The sequence below is a fragment of the Hyperolius riggenbachi genome, chromosome 5 (genome assembly GCF_040937935.1).
Source record: "Hyperolius riggenbachi isolate aHypRig1 chromosome 5, aHypRig1.pri, whole genome shotgun sequence".
In the NCBI taxonomy this organism is placed as follows: domain Eukaryota; kingdom Metazoa; phylum Chordata; class Amphibia; order Anura; family Hyperoliidae; genus Hyperolius; species Hyperolius riggenbachi.
Genome location: NC_090650.1, coordinates 194,792,699 through 194,818,128, shown reverse-complemented (window position 1 = coordinate 194,818,128; position 25,430 = coordinate 194,792,699). Strand labels below are relative to the sequence as shown.

The 25,430-nt window shown below is 43.4% G+C and overlaps 1 protein-coding gene across 1 annotated transcript; it reads left to right on the top strand.

Annotated features, from left to right (window-relative positions):
* The first annotated feature begins 1,434 nt into the window (after positions 1 to 1,434).
* On the top strand, positions 1,435 to 5,255 carry FIGNL1 (fidgetin like 1). The gene has a single exon (XM_068234543.1). It carries the CDS (start codon positions 1,446 to 1,448, stop codon positions 3,444 to 3,446), a length of 2,001 nt encoding a protein of 666 aa, XP_068090644.1. The 5' UTR covers positions 1,435 to 1,445; the 3' UTR covers positions 3,447 to 5,255.
* The last annotated feature ends 20,175 nt before the right edge of the window (positions 5,256 to 25,430 follow it).

Sequence of the window (25,430 nt, the reverse complement as noted above, 5' to 3'; positions counted from 1 at the left end):
AGTGTTTTTAAAACAAAAAAAGTCAACCTTCAAATAATTATATTCAGTTATGCACTCAATAGTTGGTCGGGAATCCTTTTGCAGAAATGACTGCTTCAGTGCGGTGTGGCATGGAGGTAATCAGCCTGTGGTACTGCTCAGGTGTTATGGAGGCCCAGGATGCTTCGATAGCGGCCTTAAGCTCATCCAGAGTGTTGGGTCTTGCGTCTCAACTTTCTCTTCACAGTATCCCACAGATTCTCTATGGGGTTCAGGTCAAGAGAGTTGGCAGGCCAATTGAGCACAAATACCATGGTCAGTAAACCATTTTACCAGTGGTTTTGGCACTGTGAGCAGGTGCCAGGTCGTACTGAAAAATGAAATCTTCATCTCCATAAAGCTTTTCAGCAGATGGAAGCGTGAAGTGCTCCAAAATCTCCTGATAGCTAGCTGCATTGACCCTGCCCTTGATAAAACACAGTGGACCAACACCAGCAGCTGACATGGAACCCCAGACCATCACTGACTGTGGGTACTTGACACTGGACTTCAGGCATTTTGGTATTTCCCTCTCCCCAGTCTTCCTCCAGACTCTGGCACCTTGATTTCCGAATGACATGCAAAAGTTGCTTTCATCCGAAAAAAGTACTTTGGACCACTGAGCAACAGTCCAGTGCTGCTTTTCTGTAGCCCAGGTCAGGCGCTTCTACCGCTGTTTCTGGTTCAAAAGTGGCTTGACCTGGGGAATGCGGCACCTGTAGCCCATTTTCTGCACACGCCTGTACACGGTGGCTCTGGATGTTTCTACTCCAGACTCAGCCCATTGCTTCCGCAGGTCCCCCAAGGTCTGGAATCGGTCCTTCTCTACAATCTTCCTCAGGATCCGGTCACCTCTTCTCATTGTGCAGCTTTTTCTGCCACACTTTTTCCTTCCCACAGAGGTGCCTTGATACAGCACTCTGAGAACAGCCAACTCGTTCAGAAATGTCTTTCTGTGTCTTACCCTCTTGCTTGAGGGTGTCAATGATGGCCTTCTGGACAGCAGTCAGGTCTGCAGTCTTACCCATGATTGCGGTTTTGAGTAATGAACCAGGCTGGGAGTTTTTAAAAGCCTCAGGAATCTTTTGCAGGTGTTTAGAGTTAATTAGTTGATTCAGATGATTAGGTTAATAGCTCGTTTAGAGAACATTTTCATGATATGCTAATTTTTTGAGATAGGAATTTGGGGTTTTCATGAGCTGTATGCCAAAATCATCAATAGTAAAACAATAAAAGGCTTGAACTACTTCCGTTGTGTGTAATGAATCTAAAACCTATGAAAGTCTAATGTTTATCAGTACATTACAGAAAATAATGAACTTTATCACAATATGCTAATTTTTGAGAAGTACCTGTGTATTCATTTATTTGTTATTTCCTGTTTCATTGAATATTTTTTTGTTTTGTTTTCATCTATAGGTAAAACTATGCAGACACCAGACCCTAACACTGCTCACCAAAGTGAATGGCAAAAGAATGTGTTTACTCTGAATTCTGGCACCTGCTCCCCAGGACAGAAGGCAGATGTGTACCGGGCTCACATCTCACAGATTCAGTATGCATGGGCAAACTCTGACATCTCTCAGGCATCAGCTATCCACCTGTTCAAAAAGTATGCTGAAAGGTATGCTGCCATAGTAGACTCTGACAAGGAGGGGACTGGCCTAAATAACTATGCAGATAGCATAATGACTTTGGCCAGATGTCCTCGGAATGACAGTGACAAGTGGCAGAGCTCTCTGACTCCCAGCAATGTTTTAAAATTACAAAGCGTGCAGGAAATGTTTAAAGCAGCAAAATCATACCAGACATCTCTTGTGAGTGCAGCAGATGCATTAGAGACTCTTGGCAATGGGGTCAGCACCTCTGGTAATTCGGTGGTAACCAGTGATTTCCTCAGCAATTCAGTTCATAAAGAAGCTGAACATGCCTTGTCAAAGTGTAAGAGTCCTGAAGCAAGCGCAAACTCTGTTCAGCATATAAAAGCAGCAACAATGGTGAATACTAACAATTATATACATACAAATTACTTACAGACTGCCCCACAAACCAGTAAAATATTTGTGTCAAAACCTTGTTTTGGGAATAATGGAGGGTTTATAAATTCAGATGGTGCTGCAGAACAAAGTACAACTTGTTTGCCTACTTATACAGGTTCAGCAAAGAGGAAAACCTTTTATTCGTCAGGAGATGAAAATGTGGAGATGCAAAGCAGCAGTTCAGCACAAAAACACCCAGTTAACAGATCTGCACCTGCCAACTTTGTCTCAGCTAGTGAAAATGGCTTTAAAACTGCAAAAGAGCAGTTGTGGGTTGACCAACAGAAAAAGTATAACAATCAGCCTCAGCATCATTCAGGAGCTGCAGCGTATGGCACTGGTAAAAAATCACTTGGAGCTGCTCGCTCTCGTGGGCTTCATGGAAAATTTGTGCCTCCAACTGCAAGGCAAGATGAAGAAAACTTTGCTGGACAGAGAAAAGCTTATGGTACAGTTTGCAATGAAACAAGCATGACAACTGATGAACGTTTAAAAAACATTGAACCAAAGATGATTGAACTTATTATGAGTGAAATTATGGATCATGGGCCTCCACTGAACTGGGATGATATTGCAGGTTTGGAGTTTGCAAAAACGACTATTAAAGAGATTGTAGTCTGGCCAATGCTTAGGCCAGATATTTTCACTGGTCTTCGAGGACCTCCAAAAGGTATTTTGCTCTTTGGACCTCCTGGAACAGGAAAGACTCTTATAGGCAAATGTATAGCTTGTCAGTCTGGTGCCACCTTTTTTAGTATCAGTGCATCATCTCTCACTTCTAAATGGGTTGGTGAAGGAGAAAAGATGGTTCGTGCTCTTTTTACTGTGGCGCGTTGTCACCAGCCTGCTGTTATCTTTATAGATGAGATCGATTCTCTTTTATCTCAGCGTGGTGAAGGTGAGCATGAATCTTCACGGAGGATTAAAACAGAGTTCTTAGTGCAGTTAGATGGTGCTACAACATCTTCAGAGGATCGCATCCTTGTTGTTGGTGCAACAAATAGGCCACAAGAAATAGATGAAGCTGCCAGAAGACGACTTGTTAAAAGACTATACATACCTCTTCCAGAATCATCAGCTAGAAAACAGATTGTTGTTAACTTGATGTCTAGGGAGCGTTGCAGCCTCACCGAGCAAGAAGTGGAGAAAATAGTTCTGCAAGCAGATGGCTTTTCTGGGGCAGACATGACTCAGCTGTGTCGAGAAGCAGCACTTGGTCCCATTCGAAGTATTCAAGCAATGGATATTTCAACCATTACTCCCGAACAAGTCCGACCCATTGCTTACATTGATTTCAACAATGCTTTTCAAGTAGTGAGGCCTAGTGTCTCTCAGAAGGATCTGGAATTATATGAGACTTGGAATAAAACTTTTGGTTGTGGCAGATAAAAATCTAGCTTTCAATTCAATATAGGTTACCTATAAATTGGCCTCTCACTGATTTTGTCTTTCTTAGCAACTGATTTTAAAATGGTTGCCAAAGAATCTAGTGTGATTGTTTTAACTGATTTAAAAAGTATCAATACAAAATTTTCAAGAGCTGTAAAATAAGTTTTAGTGAATTTATTATTTCATCATACAATTACAATCTTTAAGTGACCCAGCATTTATTCAATGCATATGAAATTAACTGCTATAACCTGCAGTAGTGTCAATAAAAGCACAGATTCAATTTCTCACCCCGAACACTTGCTTTCTTCTGTCATATCCACCATGAACAACTCCTTTAGCTTACTCAGGTCTGTTTGCTGACTCCACTGTGACCACCCTTCTCCTTTGATGACCTGAGGTGGCTTCCCTCTTTGTAGACCGCATAAGTCATCAGAAGGGGGCTTAGCCGTGATCACACGGAAGTTAGAAAATTCAGTTTTAAAGTAATCTGTTAGAATGGCTTGGTTTTGACATGGCTAGATAAGTACATATGTGCTAATATTTAACAATCCTGTTTCAGGAAGTAACTCTGGATTTGTATGTATAAATCTAGTACAGCGGTCATGTTGGCATATGCCAGCGATTGCTTTAAAGGGAACCTGAAGTGAGAAGTGTATGATGGCTTTTATATTTATTTCCTTTTAAGCAATACCAGTTGCCTGGCAGCCTTTTTTGATCTATTTGGCTGTTGTAGTGTTTGAATAAAACCAGAAACAAGCATGCAGGTAATCTTGTCAGATCTGACAATGTCAGAAACGCCTAATCTTCATATGCTTGTTCAGGGTCTATGGCTAAAAGTATTAGAGTGAGCCAGGCAACTGGTATTGCTTAAAAGGAAATACATAAGGCAGGGTCCATATACCTCTCCCTTCAGGTTCCCTTTAAAGAAGTAAAATATGGTTGCATCTTTGATTAGGTATAGTATTCATTAAAATAGTAAGAACTCTGCAAATATATGAATCTTCCTGTTATGTGAATGTTCCTTCTTAAGTTGCCTCAAGCAGTGTGTAAGTAAATCAATAATTCCTTTAAAACAGCAGGGGCAGCCGTACTATCCCAGGAAAAAGAGTAGATAACTACTTGTTCTACTTACATAACAGATGTATTGTACTATCCATGTTTTGATTTCAGTGAATGTTATATGGTAAATAAAGATAATTCTGGACTTTTTTTTCCCTCCTAGAAACTGCAGTGTCATATCTAGCTTCCTTTGTCAACACATTTGAGTACAGCATAGATCAGATATCAGCAAGCTCACTGAACTGCCCCTAGCCAATCAGTGAGAAGCAGGAATGTAGGAGGGGTGATGACAAGCTTCCTTCTAGTTGGCACTAGCAAAAATAGAGCCAGGCTGTCTGAGATAAGATTTATTACAGCAGAGACATTTCTGAATAGATTGGAGTGCTTCTAATGCAGGGTAAGGTTCAGGCTGCATATTAACCACTTCCCCTCTCCCGGCACAAGTATATACGTCCCTGCTTTACTTTGCAGGGACGTAGATGCTCTTCCTTTGCTGCCATGCATTCCCACGCTAGTTCTCGCTGCTGATTAGTAGAGGGGGATGAATGATTGGGAACGCAGTTCCCATTTATTAAACCAAGTCCATGTGTGTATGAGCACTGGCGATCAATGAGATGCCGCATTCTTCACCAAAAGCAACGTGGCCACGTATTGCTTCCTGTTCAGCGTACTAATAGTACGCAACAGAAAGGAATGCACAAGGACATCTTGTGGCTAAATAGTAAAATTACACCTACATACAATCTTTTTTTTTTAATATAAAAAAATCCCACATTTACATTTAAAATTAAACCTTACTCGCCCATATACCCAGTTGTTGTTTTTTGTTTTTTTTGTTAAAAAATATACAAAATTAATATAAAAAAAAAAACCATATAGTTACCTTAGGGACTGAACTTTTTTAATATGTATGTCAAGAGGTTATATTACTGTTATTTTTGAAATAATGAGCTTGTAAACAGTGATGGATGCAAAATTGAAAAAAATGCACCTTTAGTTCCAAATATTGGCGCCATACATTCTACTAGGGAAATATTTTAAATGTTGCAATAACTGGAACAAATGGACAAATAAAATGTGTGGGTAAGTAGGCTGAAGCCTATGACAGCCGATCGTGCTAATTGTCTGGCAGGGGGAAGTGGAGGGTAGGTTGAAGAAAGAATAATAAAAAAAAAGGCAAAATTTATTGTTAAAAAAAGAAATATATAAAAATAAACATCCTGGGAGCGATCGCAGCCCACCAACAGAAAGCTCTGTTGGTGGGCAGAAAAGGGGGGGGGGAATCACTTGTGTGCTGAGTTGTGTGGCCCTGCAGCGAGCCCTTAAAGCTGCAGTGGCCTTAATTGTAAAAAAAATAGCCTGGTCACTGGTGGTGGGGGGGGGGGGGGGGGGGGGGGGGTTAAAGCCTGTGGTCCTTAAGTGGTTAATGTGTGCAGATTAGCAAGTGGGTGGAGTGGCCTTTATTATGCCTAAAATAAGCCCATATCAAATATACTATAAGCCACTTTATTATAACCACGTGCAATTGTTGTACACATGTGAAGCCTCAGTTTCAATATTCTGTGTCACACTAGTCTCTTACAGTCACTGTTTCTGATAGTCTCCACTCTCCTAAATGCTAACAGTTCTCCAGGTAGTGCTGTACCTAAATACAGCCACTATACAATTCAGATCACAAAAGCTACCATTTATTCTCTACATAATCTGTTAAAATATTTGAACATTCTCTCGTGATTCCTTTTGCGACTCACAGGTTATGTTGGATAGCTGGAAGACTCCTGATTATTTTATTATTATACATCCCCAATACAAAATGCACCAGACAGCCTGGGGAGTGTATCCTATATAATAATAGGCAATTGTCCGCAGCACGGACCCAGCCTCACACAGGCAGGACAACAGGGACGTGTGAGCGGGCGGCCGGGTGTGCGGTGGGTGGGTGCGCGTGGCAGGCACGCATACACAGACCTAGCCCGTTTTTAAACGTGCTAAGGTCACTAGTTACACATAATTCTCAAGATAAGTGTGAATGAACTTGCAGATAGAGGCACAGGAGATATTGCCCAACGCTTTTGGTTTTTTCACATCAGGCAAGATCACCTCCAGTCACACCTTCCTCTTCTGTCCTGCAGAGGTCCCATAGGGGAAAGTTAGCAATGCTGTTTTACTGAATTGGCAACTTCATATATACACTGCTTGCTTCTCTTATGCTCTACAGTTATGCAAATCTAGCGTGGGAAGGAATAAAATTATATTTAACCAAGACATTAAGCAATCAAAATTTCCAGTCATACATTGCTAATAAAACTATGTGTATATATGTATATTCAAAAGATTTCTCTCCTAGGACTTCCCTTCCTGAATTACTGCTTCTTCCCTTCATTCTTCCAATAGAGTACACATTCTCTGTTTTTATTAAAAAGTGAGCTGATGTCATGTATGTTGCAACAAGACCTCTAAGTGTAGTTCTAGTAACATGCAGTAGATGGCGGCAGCAGCAGCATTTTAAGCAAAAAGGCAACATATTCAGCATGAAGAGTAATGCAAAGACCAATACGATCTCCTTAAAGTTAGTAACAAATACAAATCTGAACTTGTCAAGTTGTCTAATTTTGATATTGCCTTTATTAAGAGTATGCTACAGATTGGTGAAAAGTGTTCTGTGTATATCTCATGTATTCATACATTTTAAAAGGGTGTTTAAAAAAAACAACAACAATATTCTAGGCTAGGGTTGCGTATAATGCTTTGGATTTTTTTTTTTTTTTTTTTTTTTTTTTTTTACTATTGAAATGTGAAGAGATTGTAAAAGTAATTCAATGAATTGCTAATTGTACAGAGTATGTATTTACAGTGTGTATGAGTGTATAGCTCATGTATATGCATTATTACTATTTATAAAGCGCCAACATATTCCGTGGCGCTTTACAATGTAAGAAAATAAACAAGGGATACATAATGATACAGACAATGATATACATCAAATATGATCACTGATACAAAATACAGAACTGCTGATTACAATAGAAAATGTAACATGATGACTAAAATGTATAAATGTCTAACAGAGTGCAAGCAATTTAATAACATTCCATGACACAAAAGGGTGTCATGGAATGTTCTACATATGCATATGCATGTAGGAAAGTGAACAGCGTGTGGATATACAGCCAGTGGGCAAGTGTGCAGCTCATGGGTGTTTGTGCAACTTGTTGAAAAGCATATAGGATGTAGTAAGTGGGTATATTTATTTAAAAAGCAGTGTTCTCCCCAGAATTTTTTTCCAGCCGGGTGGCATGAAATAGTAGCCGGGTGGCATGAAAAAGTAGCCGGGTGGGTTGAGATGAAAATGCAGGGCAACTCTGCTTACAGCATAGGAGGAGGTGAGGAGGTGAGCCGATGACAGCCGGGTGGTCACCAAATATAGCCGGGTGGAGCACCCGGCTAAAAGAGCCTGGGGAGAACACTGAAAAGGGTGTGTGTCTAGTTTGAAAAGTGTTCAGTATATGACTGTGTATAGTGCAGCCTTTCTCAACCTTTTTACCTTAAGGCTAGTACACACTAGCAATTTTGATTGGCCAATGATTGGTCAATTTTACCACCTCCATGTAGTATGAGGGCCAAACAGATTTTCAATTCTATGCAGATTATATAGGTAAATGGTCATACTACACGGAGGTGGTAAAATTGACCAATGATTGGCCTATCAAAATTGCTAGTGTGTACTAGGCTTTAGAGAAACCCTTCAAATAATTTTTGGATCTCAAGGAACTCCTGCATAAGCGAGGGGAGTGGGAATTTATTTTGCAGGATGCATGGTGTGGTTTGTTCATTGTAACAGCCTTGTTGGTTTTGCCCCCATTCCATGTTTCTTCTTTGCAGTGCTTCCTAATGTAACAGCAACAAGACCCCACAATTATAGTGCCACTCGTTATACTGGCTTCCCATTCTATTGCTTTTTTTTATCAATGTGCTCCTTATTATTCTGACCTCCAGTTAATTGGTTCTTAATACAGTACCCCCATGATAGTGTGCTTTTATATTCCACCCCCACCTCATTCAGGCTGAGCATACAATGAGTGAAGCGGGCACAGAGGTACTTTTGAAACTTTCTCAACCTGCCACTTTCACTGTAGGGGAACCCCAGAAAGACCTCAAGGAACCCTGGATGGGAAAGCCTGGTATAGTAGTACAGTGTGTGGGGAAGTGTCCAATGCTTGTATGTGTCTAGTGCATGTGTATGTGTAAAGTTTATGTTTAACTTAAGGAAAAGTGAACCTCACAAGTGCATGTGTTTCCAGCATGTGAATAAGTGTATAGTGCATAGGTAAGTGAAGTGTATATGTATTGTGTGGGTAAGTGTACAGAGCATGCCATTGCCGTGTGTGGGTATGAGTACAGTGCATGTGTTTGCAGCATTACAATAAGTGTAGAATGCATTTATTTGCATTGCACAGGTAAAGCTAGCAAACACGGCCACTCCTTCTCTGGTCAGAATCTGATCAAAGGAGAATTGATTCCTACCACACACTGCACATTGATTTTCAATAGATTTCAGCAGGAAATCTGTTGAAAGTTGAACCGCAGTGTTGTGGATCGTTGATCTTCCAAGGTCTATGTTGGGGTACAGATTTCTGCCAGATTTGTTTGTGTGGTCGAATCTGCCAGGAAGCAAGCTAAAAATATTGACGTATGTGGCTACATTAAGGAAAACCTGTACTGAAAAAAGTTCCCCTGGGGGGGGTACTGACCTCAGTAGGGGGAAGTCTCTGGACCCTATCGAGGCTTCCCCCGTTCCCCTGTGTCCCACGGCGGTCTCGCTGCAGCCCCCGGAACGCACAGGCGACAAATCCAACAGCCTGTTCAATATTTACCTTTCCAGGCTCCAGCGGGGGCGCTGTTGCAGCTCTTTTGACGGAGATAGGCAAAAATGGCTGATCTCCGTCGGGTCCGCTCTACTGCGCAGGCGACTTGCAGTAGAGCCGCCTGACGGAGATTGGCTATTTTCGCCTATCTTCTTGGAAAGAGCGGATACTGCGCCTGCGCTGGAGCCCGAGAGGTAAATATTTACATTGCCGCCGCTCCGGGAGGATTTTCGCTGCTGCCGTGGGACCGAGGAGGACGGGGAAACCTCAATAGGATCCGGAGGCTTCCCCCACCTGAGGTGAGTACCCCCCAGGGGAGTTTTTTTCATTACAGAATTTCTTTAAGTGTACAGTGCATGCCTTTACATTGTGTTGGTAAGTGTACAGTGCAAGGTTTTCCAGCTCGTTGGTAACTGCACAGTGATGGTTTGCCAGGGCATGGGTAAATGTACAGTGCATACGTTTACGATGCTTAGGTAACCAAAGGTTTCCAGCTTGAGGATATACAGTTACGTCCATAAATATCTGGAGACGTCTTTCTAACTTTGGTTCTGTACATTAACACACTGAATTTTAAATGAAACAAATCGAATGAAGTTAAAGTGCAGACTTTCAGCTTTAATTCAGTGGGGTGAACAAAATGATTTCAACTAAAGCATATTTTTAACCCCAATCCCTTCATTTCAAGTGCTTAAAAGAAATTGGACAAATTAAATAACTGGAAATAAAATGTTTATTTAAAATACTTGGTTGAAAACACTTGCTGGCAATGACAGCCTGTACTCATGAACAAAGAGCTTGAGCATAACAAAGCATATCCGGTTTGGTACAAGAATACACCACACCCAAACATAGGGGATATGTGAATGGGACTTGGGGTAACCAACACATATAGCAATATGAACAAACGCGGTTCAAAAGGAGAACCAGAAATCCCAACCGCATGTCATGATAAACCTGCATAGAGGGACAACCAACCACTGCTTTACTGAATAGAAATGTATTTTATTTATTGTATTTATAAAGTGCCAACATGCAGCGCTGGACATTAGTTTAAGTTACAGACAATATCTAGGGGTGACATACAGCAATATGACAATACAGGGATACAAGAAAAACCAGATCTCGCAGCACAATATGAGTACAAGGTGATGCTTAGTCAGTCACTGGATGGAGCATGGAGATTATGCAAGTTAGGTTCACTCAAATGCATAGCATGGGTTTACAGTAATGGAGGTGCATGATCAGGTAGGACACAAAAGGAGGAGGACCCTGCCCAAAGGTTTAAAATCTAGAGGGAGAGGTAGGGACACGAACGGTAGGGGACCAGAGTTCAGCTGTGTAGAAATGCTTTATTACATTAAACTTGCATGATTAAAAACAAGGCATGACCACATTGTCCACATGTCATGGTATAGACCTAATATATGGGCAGGACTCCAAGGCTAATTGTGATAATCAGCTAATAATCATGTACCCAATCAGCATAAAAAGACAAATACAAAATAAACTGGGCTAGTATTAGCTGAGTTAATGATCACATAAGCAACCTCTCATTTCAACATCAACAAAATGTGTAACAGTGATGTACATAATGAATCCAATCACTAGACAATATATATTGAAAAAAAGTGCTAAGTGCAATAAATATCAGTGTTTATATGAATAGACAAAAGTGCTAGTGAAGGAGAGATAGAACAATCCAATAGAGAAGTGAACATATTCAAATAGTAAGATACCACGTGTCTACAGTATATAGGGCAGCAGCCATAATAAACAGTATCCAAGTCAGCATGAAAGAGCCACAACGGACCCTGAACTCATGGACATCAGATTCTGGGTTTCCTCCTTTGTAATGCTCTGCCACACCTTTACTGCAGCGGCTTTCAGTTTCTGTATGTGGACCCTTTCTGTCCGACGTTTAGCATGCTCAATTGGGTTACGATCAGGTAACTGACTTGGTCATTCGATAGTTTTCCACTTCTTTGCTTTAATAAACCTCTTGGTTGCTTTGGCTGCATGTTTTGGGTGATTGTCCATGTTCATCTGTATCCTGAAACACAGCCCTATCTGACTGCATTTAGCTGGATTTCAGCAGACAGCAGGGCCCATATGCAATTAACTTTTCCTCCTGAGTTTTCTTATAGGTGATATTTTCACAACTTGTGGTAAAATGCCTTTTAAACCACCAGCAAGCAAGAACATTTGCGAAATAAATTTGATAGTACTTTTTCGCCATCTTTTGGGTACTTTCTCAATTGTAAAATGCTGAAAACGTAGTTTTAAAGAGATGAACATTATCTCCTAGGAGATAGCTCAGATGAAAAAAAGTATTTGCATATGGGCCCATGTCTTTGAACACCTTAGAATTCATTTGGCTACTTGTCCTTTGTCATATCAATTAACACTAGTGTCCCAGTGCCACTAGCAGCCTTGCACACACAAGCCATCGTAAAGCCTTCATTGTGTTTTACAGATGATGTGGTATGGATAATGAGCTGTTCCAAGCCTTCCCCATACTATTTTCTTGCCAACATTCTGGTAGAGGTTGATATTGGTTTCATCTGTCTGAAGAATGTTTTTCCAGTACTGTGCTAGCTTTTTTAAGATGTTCTTTAGCTAAGTCCAATGTAGACTTTCTGATCTTGTGGCTTGCACCTTGCAGTGCACCTTCTGTATTTACTTTCATACAGTCTTCTCTTTAAGTTAGACTTAGATATTGATATGCCTATTCCCTGTTGTTCACTTGGCTGGTTGTTTTCAAGGGGTTTCTCTACAACTACACCATGGAAATGATTCTGCACTCATCCACTTCCATGGATGTCCAGGTCTTTTTTTTGCATTGCTGAGTTCACCAGTGCTTGCTTTCTTTCTCAGAGTGTACCAAACTGTAGATTTTGCCACTCGTAATATTGTAGCAATTTCTTGGATGGGTTTTTTTCTGTTTTCAAAGCTATGAAGGACGGCTTCTTTCACCTGCATGGAGAACTCCATTGACCACATGTTTTCTGTCCACAGCAAAATCTTCCGCATGCAAGCACCACACCTCAAATCAACTCTAGGCCTTTTATCTGCCAGGCCTTTTATCACATTAGCGTTTTTTACGGAACCGGACATACGGATCAGGCCAGCTGGATTCGGTGAAAACAGCCAGTGTGCTGTAAAACATCTGTTTTCATTGGTTCCTGTATGCTGCAAAACCTTCCGTTTCTGTTCCGCTGAAGGAAACGGTCCGGAAAATTGGGTCCTGCAGCATTTTTCCGTCCGCTCAGCGGAACGGACCACGGAACCGTACGGCCGGTTCCGTTGGCAAACGCTAATGTGAACCGGGCCTAATTGATGACAAAATTGATGGACTTGCCCACACCTGCCCATGAAATAGCTTTTGAGTCAATTGTCCAATTACTTTTGAGCCCCTGAAATGAAGGGATTGAGTTAAAAATGCTTTAGTTGCTTTACATTTTTGTGCAAACGTTTTACCTTCACCTTAAAGAGAATTTGAACCAAAAAAAGTCACTAAATCGAGTTTCCTTATCCCTTTGAAATTAATAAATAGACACAACACTTGTGAAGGGCAATATAAAAGTAGAGATAGTTGTGCAATACAGCTATGAATAAAAGCAAATGGCAGGCTCCATCTTGCAGCTCTCTTCCTCCATCTTGTAACTCTCACTCCATGGGAGGTGCAGAGTCTGATTCTGTGGGCGGTGTTACAGTTGGAGTTAGACATGCCCAATCACGCCCACAGAATGAGATTTACAGCGCAATGTCATGAGGTCATCATCAGTCGCCCTGTTACAGGAAACTTACAGCTGTGGCTTCTGCTGCTGCCCTGCACTGTACTGTACTGGCACACACCTTGATAAAGTATTATTATTTTTTCTCTTACTATGCCTCCTGCAGTGTAAGATCTTTTGCTGTCATTCTGTAGTCCTGTAGCTCTCCCCATTCGTGCCAGATTCCATATCATGTCCTGTAATTAGGCAGCTCTCCCCTTTCGTATCCTGTCTGGCAGAGGTAGGGGTGTAATACTGCAGAGGGAATCCGCTCATATGTCAAACACCCCCTCTCCCCCTTCTCCTCCTTGTAGGTGTCGCGCAGGGGGAATCCCCTCTTACATCATCCAGCCGCCCTTGTTCTCCCCTGTAGGTAGCTTGACAGAGGGAATCCCCTCTTATGTCACCACCCCCTGCAAGCCCATTTCTCCTACCAGTACATAGCGCATGGGGTAATCCCCTGTTACATAAGCCTGCCGCCTTGAATGACTTTGTCAGAGGCTCCCCTCCCCTTCTGCATTCTTTTATCTCTCAGGGGCTCTGATGGTAAGATCTCTGTGCTCCTGAGTTCCCAGCTCTGCACCCCTGCTGCAGCCATTACCAGAGGCTCCCCTCCTGCTGCTGGATTCTTCTTTCTCTCAGGGGCTCTGATGGTAAGAGCTCTGTGCTCCTGAGTTAACAGCTCTTCACTAGGAATTTTCACCGACCTGAATCACGAGTGATTCAAATGAGGCTTAATTAGCGCAGACGTGCGGCGGGGATAGAAGGGGTTATTTACCCATAATTCCACCGTCCGCCCTGCGTTCCAAAGAGGCTGCAAGCGTCCTATAAGTCGCGTTGCGAGCCTCACACTGGCACACTTCCTCCTTTCGGCTTGAAGCTCTGCCCACCTGCTGCACCCATTACCCTGCTGGATTCTTCTATTTCTCAGGGGCTCTGGTAGGGAGATCTCTGTGCACCTGAGTTCCCAGCTCTGCCCACCTGCTGCACCCATTACCAGTGGCTCCCCTCCCTCTGCTGGATTCTTCTTTCTCTCAGGGTATCTGTTGGTGACATCTCTGTGCTCCTGAGTTCCCAGCTCTGCCCACCTGCTGCCCAGCTCCTCCCTCTGCTGGATTCTTCTATCTCTCAAGCCTGATTCACATTGCATTCCGTTTCGCTTGGTTGCCCACATTGGGTGTTTTTTTTTTTTTTTTTTTTGTGGTGGGTTTCTTGTTTTTTTTTTTGCAATTCCCGGTGATTACCTGCACGCTGTTTTTTAAAAACAAAACACTTTTATGCGGTTTTGGCGAGCAATTGCGGTTTTTTACTTCCTGACGCAAGTCAGGGAGTGAACTTTTTGACCCATACTTAAACGTGAATGCAATCGCTGCACAAAGCGATTTGGTGAGAGTTTTGCGTTTCTCCTATACCTTCCATTGAGGTGCATTCGCCTAAAAATGGTCTGCGCACTACTTTGCTGTCCGCCCAGCGCACGACCCGCGCTGATATGAACCTTCTCACAGACATTCATTGCACAAGCGTTTTTAAAAAGTGGAGGGCGTTTTTAAAAAGGGCATGCGGGTGAAAAAAAAGGCAGAAAACATCTCTAGTGTGAACGAGCCCTCAGGGGCTCTGGTGGTGAGATCTCTGTGCTCCCAGCTCTGCCCCCCTGCTTTACCCATTACCAGAGGCTCCCCTTCCCCTGCTGGATTCTTCCATCTCTGTTAGGCTCCCTGTAGTGCTGTCTGCGGGGCTCTTTGCTGTGTTCTGGGATGCAGGCACTACTTTCTATCTCTGCTGGTCTCTCTACTGTGCAGGGGGTATCTCTCCTCTGCTCCCAGGCATGTAGGTCTGTCACCAGCGTCTGCTCTCCTCTCTAGCTTCCCTCCACTTGTTCCCACCAGACACCTTGCCCCCCTCCCTCCTCTCCACTCATCTGCTGGCTTATGTATCCTCCCCAGCTGCCTGTTCCCGTTCAATCCACCCTTGCTGTGCCTCTCTTGCTTCCCTACAGTGTCTAATCTTATCTACCTCCTTGTTCATGTCCAGGGACAAGCTTGCCTCTTCTCCCTTCTCTCCACTGCCCTTAGTTTCTCTCATCCCTCAGCTGTCTGCCCGCTGTCAGGATTCTCGCTTCACAGGCGGCGCCTGCTGATGATGCACAGCGTCAACAAACAAAGCTGCAGGGGATTTGCATAAGCAGGAGAAAGTCTCCCATTGCTCTCTACGAGCCTGCCGGGCAGATACCACATGACTGCCGCGGCAGCCTACGTCACAGGGGGGTGAGGTTTATTAATTGTATATTATAGTTCACATTTTTGTACATATATTGTACTGTTTTTGCCTACAATTTTTAACATGGATTGTGATGCTTTGTTTTCATATTCTGAATTCGGTTCCTCTTGAATAAAAGCTTAAAGGAATCATCAGGGGATATTGAAGAAAATGAGTGCTACTTACCGGGGGCTTCCTCCAGCTCCAAGCTCCCAGGACGTCCCTCGCCGCAGTTCTGCCTTCAGCCGATCGCCGCAGGTCTGTCCCGGTCCCCGGCGATGACGTCAAAGCGACCTCCGGGTCGCTCTGTACTGCGCCTGCGCGAGTGGTGCTGTCAATCACCGCCACGTGGGCCGGAGCAGACTGCGCAGCCTCAGTAGTTCTGCGCCTGCTCAGTCCGCTCCGGCCCATGTGGCGGTTATTGACAGCACCGCTTGCTCAGGCGCAGTACAGAGCGACATGGAGGTCGCTCTGACGTCATCGCCGTGGACCGTGACAGACCTGCGGCGATCGGCTGAAGGCAGAGCTGCGGCGAGGGACGTACTGGGAGCTTGGAGGTGGAGGAAGACCCCGGTAAGTAGCACTCATTTTCTTCAATATCCCCTGATGACTCCTTTAAGTCTGCAGTTCAACTTCATTTGAATTGTTTCATTTAAAATGAATTGTGGTAATGTATGGAACCAAAATATTCAGCTTGCTAAAGACAAACAGTTGGTGGGGGTGGTGGGTTAGCTAAAACGACTCTTTTCACAAATTTGTATATTTACCCATTACATTTAGCCAATTAGTTTGTATATACTGTACTTTTTACAAATAGAAGTGAGAAAAAGATACCTTTTTGATACATATACTGACTCCGAGCTCTAAATATAAACAAAATTGGTACTTGGGGCTTTCTGCAGCCCACTTTAGGTCGGGAGGTCCCCTGGCGTGGTCCTGGCTCCTTTCCCGGTCCCTCCGCCGCATACCGCACCGCCGACACCCGCGGAGGGTGTCTGGCTCCCACTTCCTGAACCGGGACGCTCTTCGTCATTATGCCGGCCGCTGCACGTCATCACTGTGGCCGGCGTGACAGTACTGTGCATGCATGGGAGCTCGACACCTGGCGCGGGTGTCCCCGGTGCGGTATGTGGTGGAGGGACCGGGAGAAGAGCCAGGAAGATGCCGAGAGACCTCCCGACCTATGGTGGGCTGCAGAAAGCCCCAGTTGAGTACCAATTTTCGTTTATTTTTTGAGGTCAGGGTCCCTTTAATAATGTTGAGCAACATTGCTTTACATAAATTAAAGTATGCATTTTTCCTGGAATTTTCACCCTTGAGGTGAAGTTCACTCTACATGAGTAGTGTAACGCCCATGCTACAACATTGGCATGATGCAATGCATACTGGAACATATTGAAAAGTCACTCACTCATATGTCCACTCTGTTGCACTATGGAATATGTTTAATATTGATTTCATTTTTTTAAAAATAAGTACATCTGTTTTTAAAAGAAAAAAAGTCACCCCCCCTCCCCCATCTTAATTCAAGTAGATTCGGTAAATAGGTGTACACTGGGTGTGTACATCAATTTTACCGGTACCAACGCCAGGGGATTAGTGGGCATTACACTTTTACAAGATCTGTATTATCAGGAAGAAAGTTCATGTACGCTCGACACTCTTAAATCATACTAGTCGGTGCAGGATCTGGTGAGCCAAGCCAGTCCAAAAGAGCAAAAAAAGAAAGGATCCGCAGGCCAGACAACGTCAATGAAAAAAGCTGGTATTCTTTATTTGAAACTCAACGTGACAGAGTGCAATAAAACCACAGGTTTAACTGACGCATATTGGGCCTACAATCTGCCCTTAGTCATAGTTAAAGTGAGCCTGTTTAGGAGGGGTAGGAATTGGAGTCTGGATGGCTCTGTACCCTAAAGAAGAGACACGGGAGACACAAAAACAGGAGCCCAGTAGTGCAATATGTATGAGGCAAAACATAGAGATGTAGTGATTAAAAATACTACTCACAAAGGAGGGTTGCAAGGGGCAATCGACCACAGGAAGCAGGTGGAGACAATAAACCCGACTCCACTCGGGGTGGTCCTGACCAGGACCTGGATGTGGTCGCTCTCATAGAAAAAAGAGAAACCGGTGTCCACCGTGGTGGAAACCAACGGTGGTCTGTTTCCACCCCTCGGATCACAGGAATACGGGGGTATACTAAGCACAAATGGGGGAAAGAGGCACCCTGGGTGTGATAAAGGCATCCAAAAACAGCTTAAAAACGATAAATAACATTAGGCAGCTTACCTCAATGATGAAATCTCTGTAATTATACAAAAGATTTTGTTTATTTAGCAAAAAAAAAAAATCTTTTGAATAATTACAGAGATTTCATCATTGAGGTAAGCTACCTCATGTTATTTATCGTTTTTTAAAGAGTAACTGTCAGGCTGCAAAAGCTAATTTAAACCTCTATTCTCCTGTGTTAAACAGTTTAGAAGGAAGCCAAAAAGGCAATACTGAGTTAAAAATCTTTCTTACTTTTGATGTGTGCTGAACAGCAAGGCTGTTGGACCCAAGCTCTTAAAAGGACGAGAGGCCGCATACCATACTGCAAAGCATTCTGGGGCTGCTTCTCCCCACCTTGGGTCCTCCCCTCGGCTGCTAGTGAGAAGTTACAGGCTCATGTTACAGCAGTGTGTAACTCACAGCACTGAAAAATCTCCAGGCAGAGTATACTGCATGAGTCCGCTATTGTTCCTAGCCACATGGCTAATTAATATTCACTGCACAGTAGTGTTGTCTTTTTTCTGAGTGGAATCATCAGGAAGCAGGGAGGACATGACGACACATTTGGCTTCATAGGAGACAGACAAACATGGAACCTGCCATGAGCTGTCAGGAGCATCATTCTCTGCAAATACTATATAAAAATTCTGTGAAATCCAAACGTGGACAGTGAAATGCATATGTAATGTAAGTACAGCCATCTTTAGCTACTGATATGTGTTTTTTTTCCTCTGAGACCTTATACCTAACAGCTCCTCTTTAAGCTGTTTTTAGACGCTTTTATCACACCCTGGGTGCCTCTTTCCCCATTTGTGTTTAAGAGGGGGCTATATGTAGGTGGGAGGCGATAAAACTCCACCCTATACCTAAGACAGCCAGGTTCTTAAAGACACATTACATACAATAAAGTGGCATATAAAAAGACATAAATGTACAAAAATATGCAATAATAAATGTTTAAAAGTAATGTAAAAAGGTCACTGCTGGAAATAGAAAGTGATTGTGTGTAAACTAGCCAATGTATTGAATATACAAAAAGGAGAAAGCAATTTCAGATAGAGGAGTATCCATACACCTATATATAGAGTTCGAATCACAAACAGGAGCATGTTAGTACACATATACAGTGGAGGGAATAATTATTTGACCCCCTCACTAATTTTGTAAGTTTGTCCAATGAAAAAGAAATGAAAAGTCTCAGAACAGTATCATTTCAATGGTAGGTTTATTTTAACATTGGCAGATAGCACATCAAAAGGAAAATCGAAACAATAACCTTAAATAAAAGATAGCAACTGATTTGCATTTCATTGAGTGAAATAAGTTTTTGAACCCCTACCAACCATTAAGAGTTCTGGCTCCCACAGAGTGGTTAGACACTTCTACTCAATTAGTCACCCTCATTAAGGACACCTGTCTTAACTAGTCACCTGTATAAAAGACACCTGTCCACAGAATCAATCAATCAAGCAGACTCCAAACTCTCCAACATGGGAAAGACCAAAGAGCTGTCCAAGGATGTCAGAGACAAAATTGTAGACCTGCACAAGGCTGGAATGGGCTACAAAACCATTAGCAAGAAGCTGGGAGAGAAGGTGACAACTGTTGGTGCGATTGTTCGAAAATGTAAGGAGCACAAAATGACCATCAATCGACCTCGCTCTGGGGCTCCACGCAAGATCTCACCTTGTGGGGTGACAATGGTTCTGAGAAAGGTGAAAAAGCATCCTAGAACTACACGGGAGGAGTTAGTGAATGACCTAAAATTAGCAGGAACCACAGTCACCAAGAAAACCATTGGAAACACATTACACCGCAATGTATTAAAATCCTGCAGGGCTCGCAAGGTCCCCCTGCTCAAGAAGGCACATGTGCAGGCCCGTCTGAAGTTTGCTAATGAACACCTGAATGATTCTGTGAGTGACTGGGAGAAGATGCTGTGGTCTGATGAGACCAAAATAGAGCTCTTTGGCATTAACTCAACTCGCTGTGTTTGGAGGAAGAAAAATGCTGCCTATGACTCCCAAAACACCGTCTCCATCGTCAAGCATGGGGGTGGAAACATTTTGCTTTGGGGTGTTTTTCTGCTAAGGGCACAGGACAACTTAATCGCATTAACGGGAAAATGGACGGAGCCATGTATCGTGAAATCCTGAACGACAACCTCCCTCCCTCTGCCAGGAAACTGAAAATGGGTCGTGGATGGGTGTTCCAGCACGACAATGACCCAAAACATACAGCAAAGGCAACAAAGGAGTGGCTCAAGAAGAAGCACATTAAGGTCATGGAGTGGCCTAGTCAGTCTCCGGACCTTAATCCAATAGAAAACCTATGGAGGGAGCTCAAGCTCAGAGTTGCACAGAGACAGCCTCGAAACATTAGGGATTTAGAGATGATCTGCAAAGAGGAGTGAACCAACATTTCTCCTAAAATGTGTGCAAACTTGGTCATCAATTACAAGAAACGTTTGACCTCTGTGCTTGCAAACAAGGGGTTTTCCACTAAGTATTAAGTCTTTTATTGTTAGAGGGTTCAAAAACTTATTTCACTCAATGAAATGCAAATCAGTTGCTATCTTTTATTTAAGGTTATTTTTTCGATTTTCCTTTTGATGTGCTATCTGCCACTGTTAAAATAAACCTACCATTGAAATGATACTGTTCTGAGACTTTTCATTTCTTTGTCATTGGACAAACTTACAAAATCAGTGAGGGATCAAATAATTATTTCCTCCACTGTACAAGGTTTAAATCCCAACGTGTATTCAAACCCTAGGGGGTGCGAGTGCCTATTCTGTGAATCCAATAGGCCTTGCGTGTCAAAAGTAACCTTTGTATTCCCGCTCCACCCCTTTGAAGCTAAAAGAGGATATGTCCCCTTTATGTGCAGTTTCTAAATACTTGGAAACTGCCGACTTATGAAAAGTCTTCCAATTGGTGCCGCAGTAGTGTTCGGCTATACGTGCTCTTAAGTTACGAGTGGTGCAGTCCACATATTGAATTCGACAAGATGTGCATGTAATTATATAGATAGATAGTATACTTTGTGTGACAATTTACATACTGTTTAAAGGATACCTGAACTGACATGTGACATGATGAGATAAACGTATGTATGTACAGTGCCTAGAACACAAATAACTAGGCTGTGTTCCTTTTTTCTTTCTCTGCATGAAAGCGTTAAATATCAGGTATGTAAGTGGCTGACTCAGTCCTGACTCAGACAGGAAGTGATTACAGTGTGACCCTCACTGAAAAGAAATTCCAACTATAAAACACTTTCCTATCAGAAAATGGATTGTGAGAGCAAGAAAGAGATAAAGAGGAATTTCTTATCAGTGAGGGTCACACTGTAGTCACTTCCTGTCCTAGTCAGGATTGAGTCAGCCACTTACAGTACATACCTGATATTTAACTCTTTCAAACAGAGAAAGAAAAAAAATGAACACAGCATAGTTATTTGTGTGCTAGGCACTGTACATACACATGTATATCGCATCATGTCACATGTCAGTTCGGGTATCCTTTAATAAGGAAGTTTTGATTAGCTGTAAATGAAGACTAAATTGCCTTGCTTGTGGCCATGGCAGTTGTCAAGAACCGCAAGGGCTGATCCTTGATTGGGTCAATCGTTCAGATTCAGAAACTCGGTCTCGCTGTCACTTTGCGCATAGACGCCCATATGTGGATTTGCAATCTATGAACCAACTTGCTGAGAGGAGCGTTCTGATAAAGGATTCATCACACACACACAATTCAAATGCTTGCCACCACGTGCGAGTCAGCGCACGACTGTAACTATTTTAACACACTGAGAACACTGTAACTTAAGCCTTAGCTGTATGTAGGGATCGGCGCCAGATCTGTCTATCTGTGCCCGATTCAAACATACGGGTTATAAATACAAGATACTATAGGACACAAGATAACATTTCGATAGGAGTAAGTACGATTGTGTATGTTCAGGAACAGGTCATAACCGTAAAATGATTTTTAAACGTTAACAAATAATAAAAATGCTTTACACACATATACACTAATTAACATACACACAAAGCTTGAAATAAAAGGGAAACAATGGTGAGGTTTGCTTAGCTTAGAAGTCCTTGTAGGGATATTGAATGAAATAAAGTCCAGTTCAAATGCAGGCATTGATATCAAAAAGTCCTTGAAACAAAGCATGCTTTCGGTCCTCCTTGAACGCATGCACGGAGAAAGTTTCTGGTCTGTGGAATTTGGAGAACTGGGAGGGGTTGTTACTGCCCCAACTTTTATATGATCTGAGTTTTGGGGCTGGCTTTACCTGGAAAGTAGGTGTGTTTACCCCCAGCCATCAAAAAGGGCAGCCCCCAGACCATAAGCAGAAAGTGCAACATTTATTAATAGTCTTTGTGATTCCTCCCCGGATTGCCTTACCGAGGATCTGTGGCCAGATTTGGAACCAGCAAGAGATGCTTTATCGAATGACCCCAAACAACGGCAGATTAGCACGTGTGGTCTGCGAGTGATAAATAGCTCAGTTTCCATGGCAGCTGGACTGCTATAAATTGGATTAGCTATTAGGCTGATTTTTAGGAACCAGAAAATATATTTGTCTTTTATCTGTGATAAACACATCTTGGATTATTAATAAGGGAAGTTTTGCTATTATTCAAATTCAAATTTCGGCGGGAAGTTATAACTGCCTTTCAGTGCAGTCTCTGGTTACTAGTGGAATGACCATTTGCTTTCACGTACGTGTGAAAGAGCTACGTGTGAATTCTGCTCACATTCAGTGTGGGTGATGGGAGAAGCCAAAGAAGGAGTGAAAAGAAAAAAAAAAAAGAATTTCTTGTACATTTAAAACAAAGTGACATTCTACTCTGCTTTGCGGAACAATACAGAACCGCTAATCGTCTCGACTTCCATATCATTCATGACAGCAGTAATTGCAGGTTGAGAAACCGCAGGGGCAGGAGCCCACTGTAGCGAGCCAAGTTGGAGTACGAATCGAGGATGGGGACATTAAGAGACTTGGAGAAAGGATAGATCCCAGGATCCGTGCTCTTCGAGCTGAAGATCGACATCCCCTATCTAAGATCGTCTTAGGTCTCGAATTTGAATGCAGCACCGGAACGGTATTTTCTCACAATATTTGTGATTTTTTTTTTTTTTGTGAATTCCAGGCTGTTTTCGGTGACAAGTTACCTTTTCTCCTCCGGCCCCACTTCGGTTCCTAACTTTTAAGAGCTCTGTACGTGGTCTCCTAGTGCTCCTGAGGTGTCCCAAAGCCAATTGTTTGTTGGTATATCCCCTCTGTCTCAATCTTTCCTCAACCAAGTCACATTCATGTTATGTTACTCTTCCGTAGGGATTGCATTTATGGTATGTCTAGGGTGGCAGGAATTGGCGAGCAAAATGGGAGTTGCCCGCTGTGAATTTGCAAAAAGTTTGTGTTGAAGCCTGATGGGATAAAGGATCCCCAATCATCGTCAAATCCAAGTAATCGATTTTAGCAGGATTTAGTAGGATTTTTTCATTGACCTTGTCTGGCTTGCGGATCCTTCCTTTTTTGTAATGTGTATGATGTTGCACATTACCATAGCAATATACACATTACTTTGGTATTGTGGGTTGTGGTAATAGCATGACAAGTGCCATTTGTATGGGATTGGTACTGGTTAAATTGCCAATTACTCCCTGAGCATGGTAGTTTTATCTGACCTACGTGAATTAGGCCCATTATTTCATAGAATGGTAAATTGCATGTATATGTTTTCACACGTTCTCCAGAAATGCACTGTGCACAGTGCGTTAAGATAATTCTTACAACACAGAAATATTAACATGCTCAAACAATTACTTGATCAGTGTGTTCACATTTGGTAGTGCAGCCCAACACTCGGCCGTATTTACACCACAGAAGCTTGTAGGGACAGAGGTTCTGGCACCCTAAACTCTGCCCCTCAACACAGGCTACACCCCCAATTCCTGTTCTCCAATGCATGTTGGTTTTGAATGTGCACCATAGGTGAGTATTGTGTGTCATAAGGGTTTGGCTCATGGGTAGGTATTGGGTGCTTTATGGGTGCAGGCCATGGAAGGGTACTAGGTGCATATAATGGGTAGGTGCTGGATGCCATGTGGGTACTTGGTGCGGGCTATAAAGGATCTTTGATTAGTGGGTGCTGGCATAGGTGGGTACTGGGTGCCATATGGGAGCTGGTTGCTAGGGTACTAAATCCAATGTAGGGCTGAGTGCTGGCTATAAGGGGGAACTTGGTGCTGTTTGAGTACTGGGCGCCATGTTGGTGAGAGTGCTGGTTAAGGTGGGTATTGGGTGCCATGTGGGTCCTAGGTGCAAGTTTTGGGTGATAAGTGGGTACTGGGAGCGAGTACAGTGTACCATATGAGTGGGAGCTGGCTAGGGAGGAATTGGTTGTCATTTGGGTACTGAGTGCAGATACTCGGTGCTATGTGTTTTCTGGATGTGGGTACAGGGTGTTGAGTGCAGGCTATGGGTAGACATTGGGTGTTGAAAGCAGGAACTCAGTGCCATGTGGCTTTTGGGTGTGGATTCTGGATGTCGTGGGTGGTAGGTAAGGGTACTGGGTGTCAAGTACTGAGTGCCATTTGGTGACAGGGTGCAAATACTCGGTGCCTGTCTGTACTAGGTTCTGGCTATAGGTTGGCATTGGGTATCAGGGGGGTACAGAGTCCTGATATTCAGTGCCATTATGATTTTGGGTGCGGTTACTGGTTATCATGTGGCTGTTGGGTACACATAGTGGGCGCCATGTGGAGACTGTGTACATGTGAGTATTGGGTGCTATGTCGGGGCTGGTTACTGGTGTCATATGGGTGCTCAGTGTGGGTACCTAGTGCCATATGGAGGCTAGGTACTAGTATTGGGAGATTGGAGGGGGGGAGCTGGACTGGGCATTATGAAAGTGCTTGGTGCAAGTACTGAGTGTCTGCTATAGGGGTGAGGTTACAGGACGTTGTGTGCGATGAATTCTGACTATAGGGTGGAAAATAATTGTCTTGTGGGCACCGGGTGCCATGTGTATGCTTGCCATGGGGAGAGCGTACTGGCTGTGTGGAACATGGGTGCGGACTATTGGGAAGGGGGGGGGGGGACGCTGTGGGAAAGCGAGGTCAGTGTGGGTGATGGGGGAGGGAGTGGTCGTGTGGGTGATGGGGGAGGGAGTGGTCGTGTGGGTGATGGGGGAGGGAGTGGTCGTGTGGGTGATGGGGAGGGAGTGGTCATTGTGGGTGCTGGGGGAGGAAGTGGTCAGTGTGGGAGCAGGGGGAGGGTAAAGTCGGTGTGGGCACTGGGGAGGGTGAAGTCGGTGTTAGTGCAGGGGCTGGAGGTTTCTGTGGGAGGTGGGAGCTTCCTGTCTGTAATGAGCAAAGCTTATTGCAGCCGGGGAAAGGAGCACCTTTACTGGAAATAGGAAAAAAAAAAAAAAGTTTTCAGCCCTCCCTCTGTGCTCCCCAGCCTCAGTATATAATGCAGATCTTGGGCACAGCGTCAGCATTGCTAAGTTCTCTCACTTGCTCCGGCTGGGCTCCTCCAACAATGGGATCGATTCATACAAGCATTACTGCATTCGGTACTGCAAAAAACAGCTGACTTTACTACAGGGGCGTAACTAGGCCCCACCGGGCCCCCCTGCAGATTTTCTGAGCGGGATTTTCAAGTGACGTCAGCCGCTAGAGGGAGAAGTCTCCGATGGAACGCACGGAAGCAGGTATGTATCTGCCCGCCGC

Coding starts and splice junctions, on each gene's coding strand:
- FIGNL1 (XM_068234543.1), top strand. CDS start 1,446: ATGCAGACACCAGACCCTAACACTGCTCACCAAAGTGAATGGCAAAAG.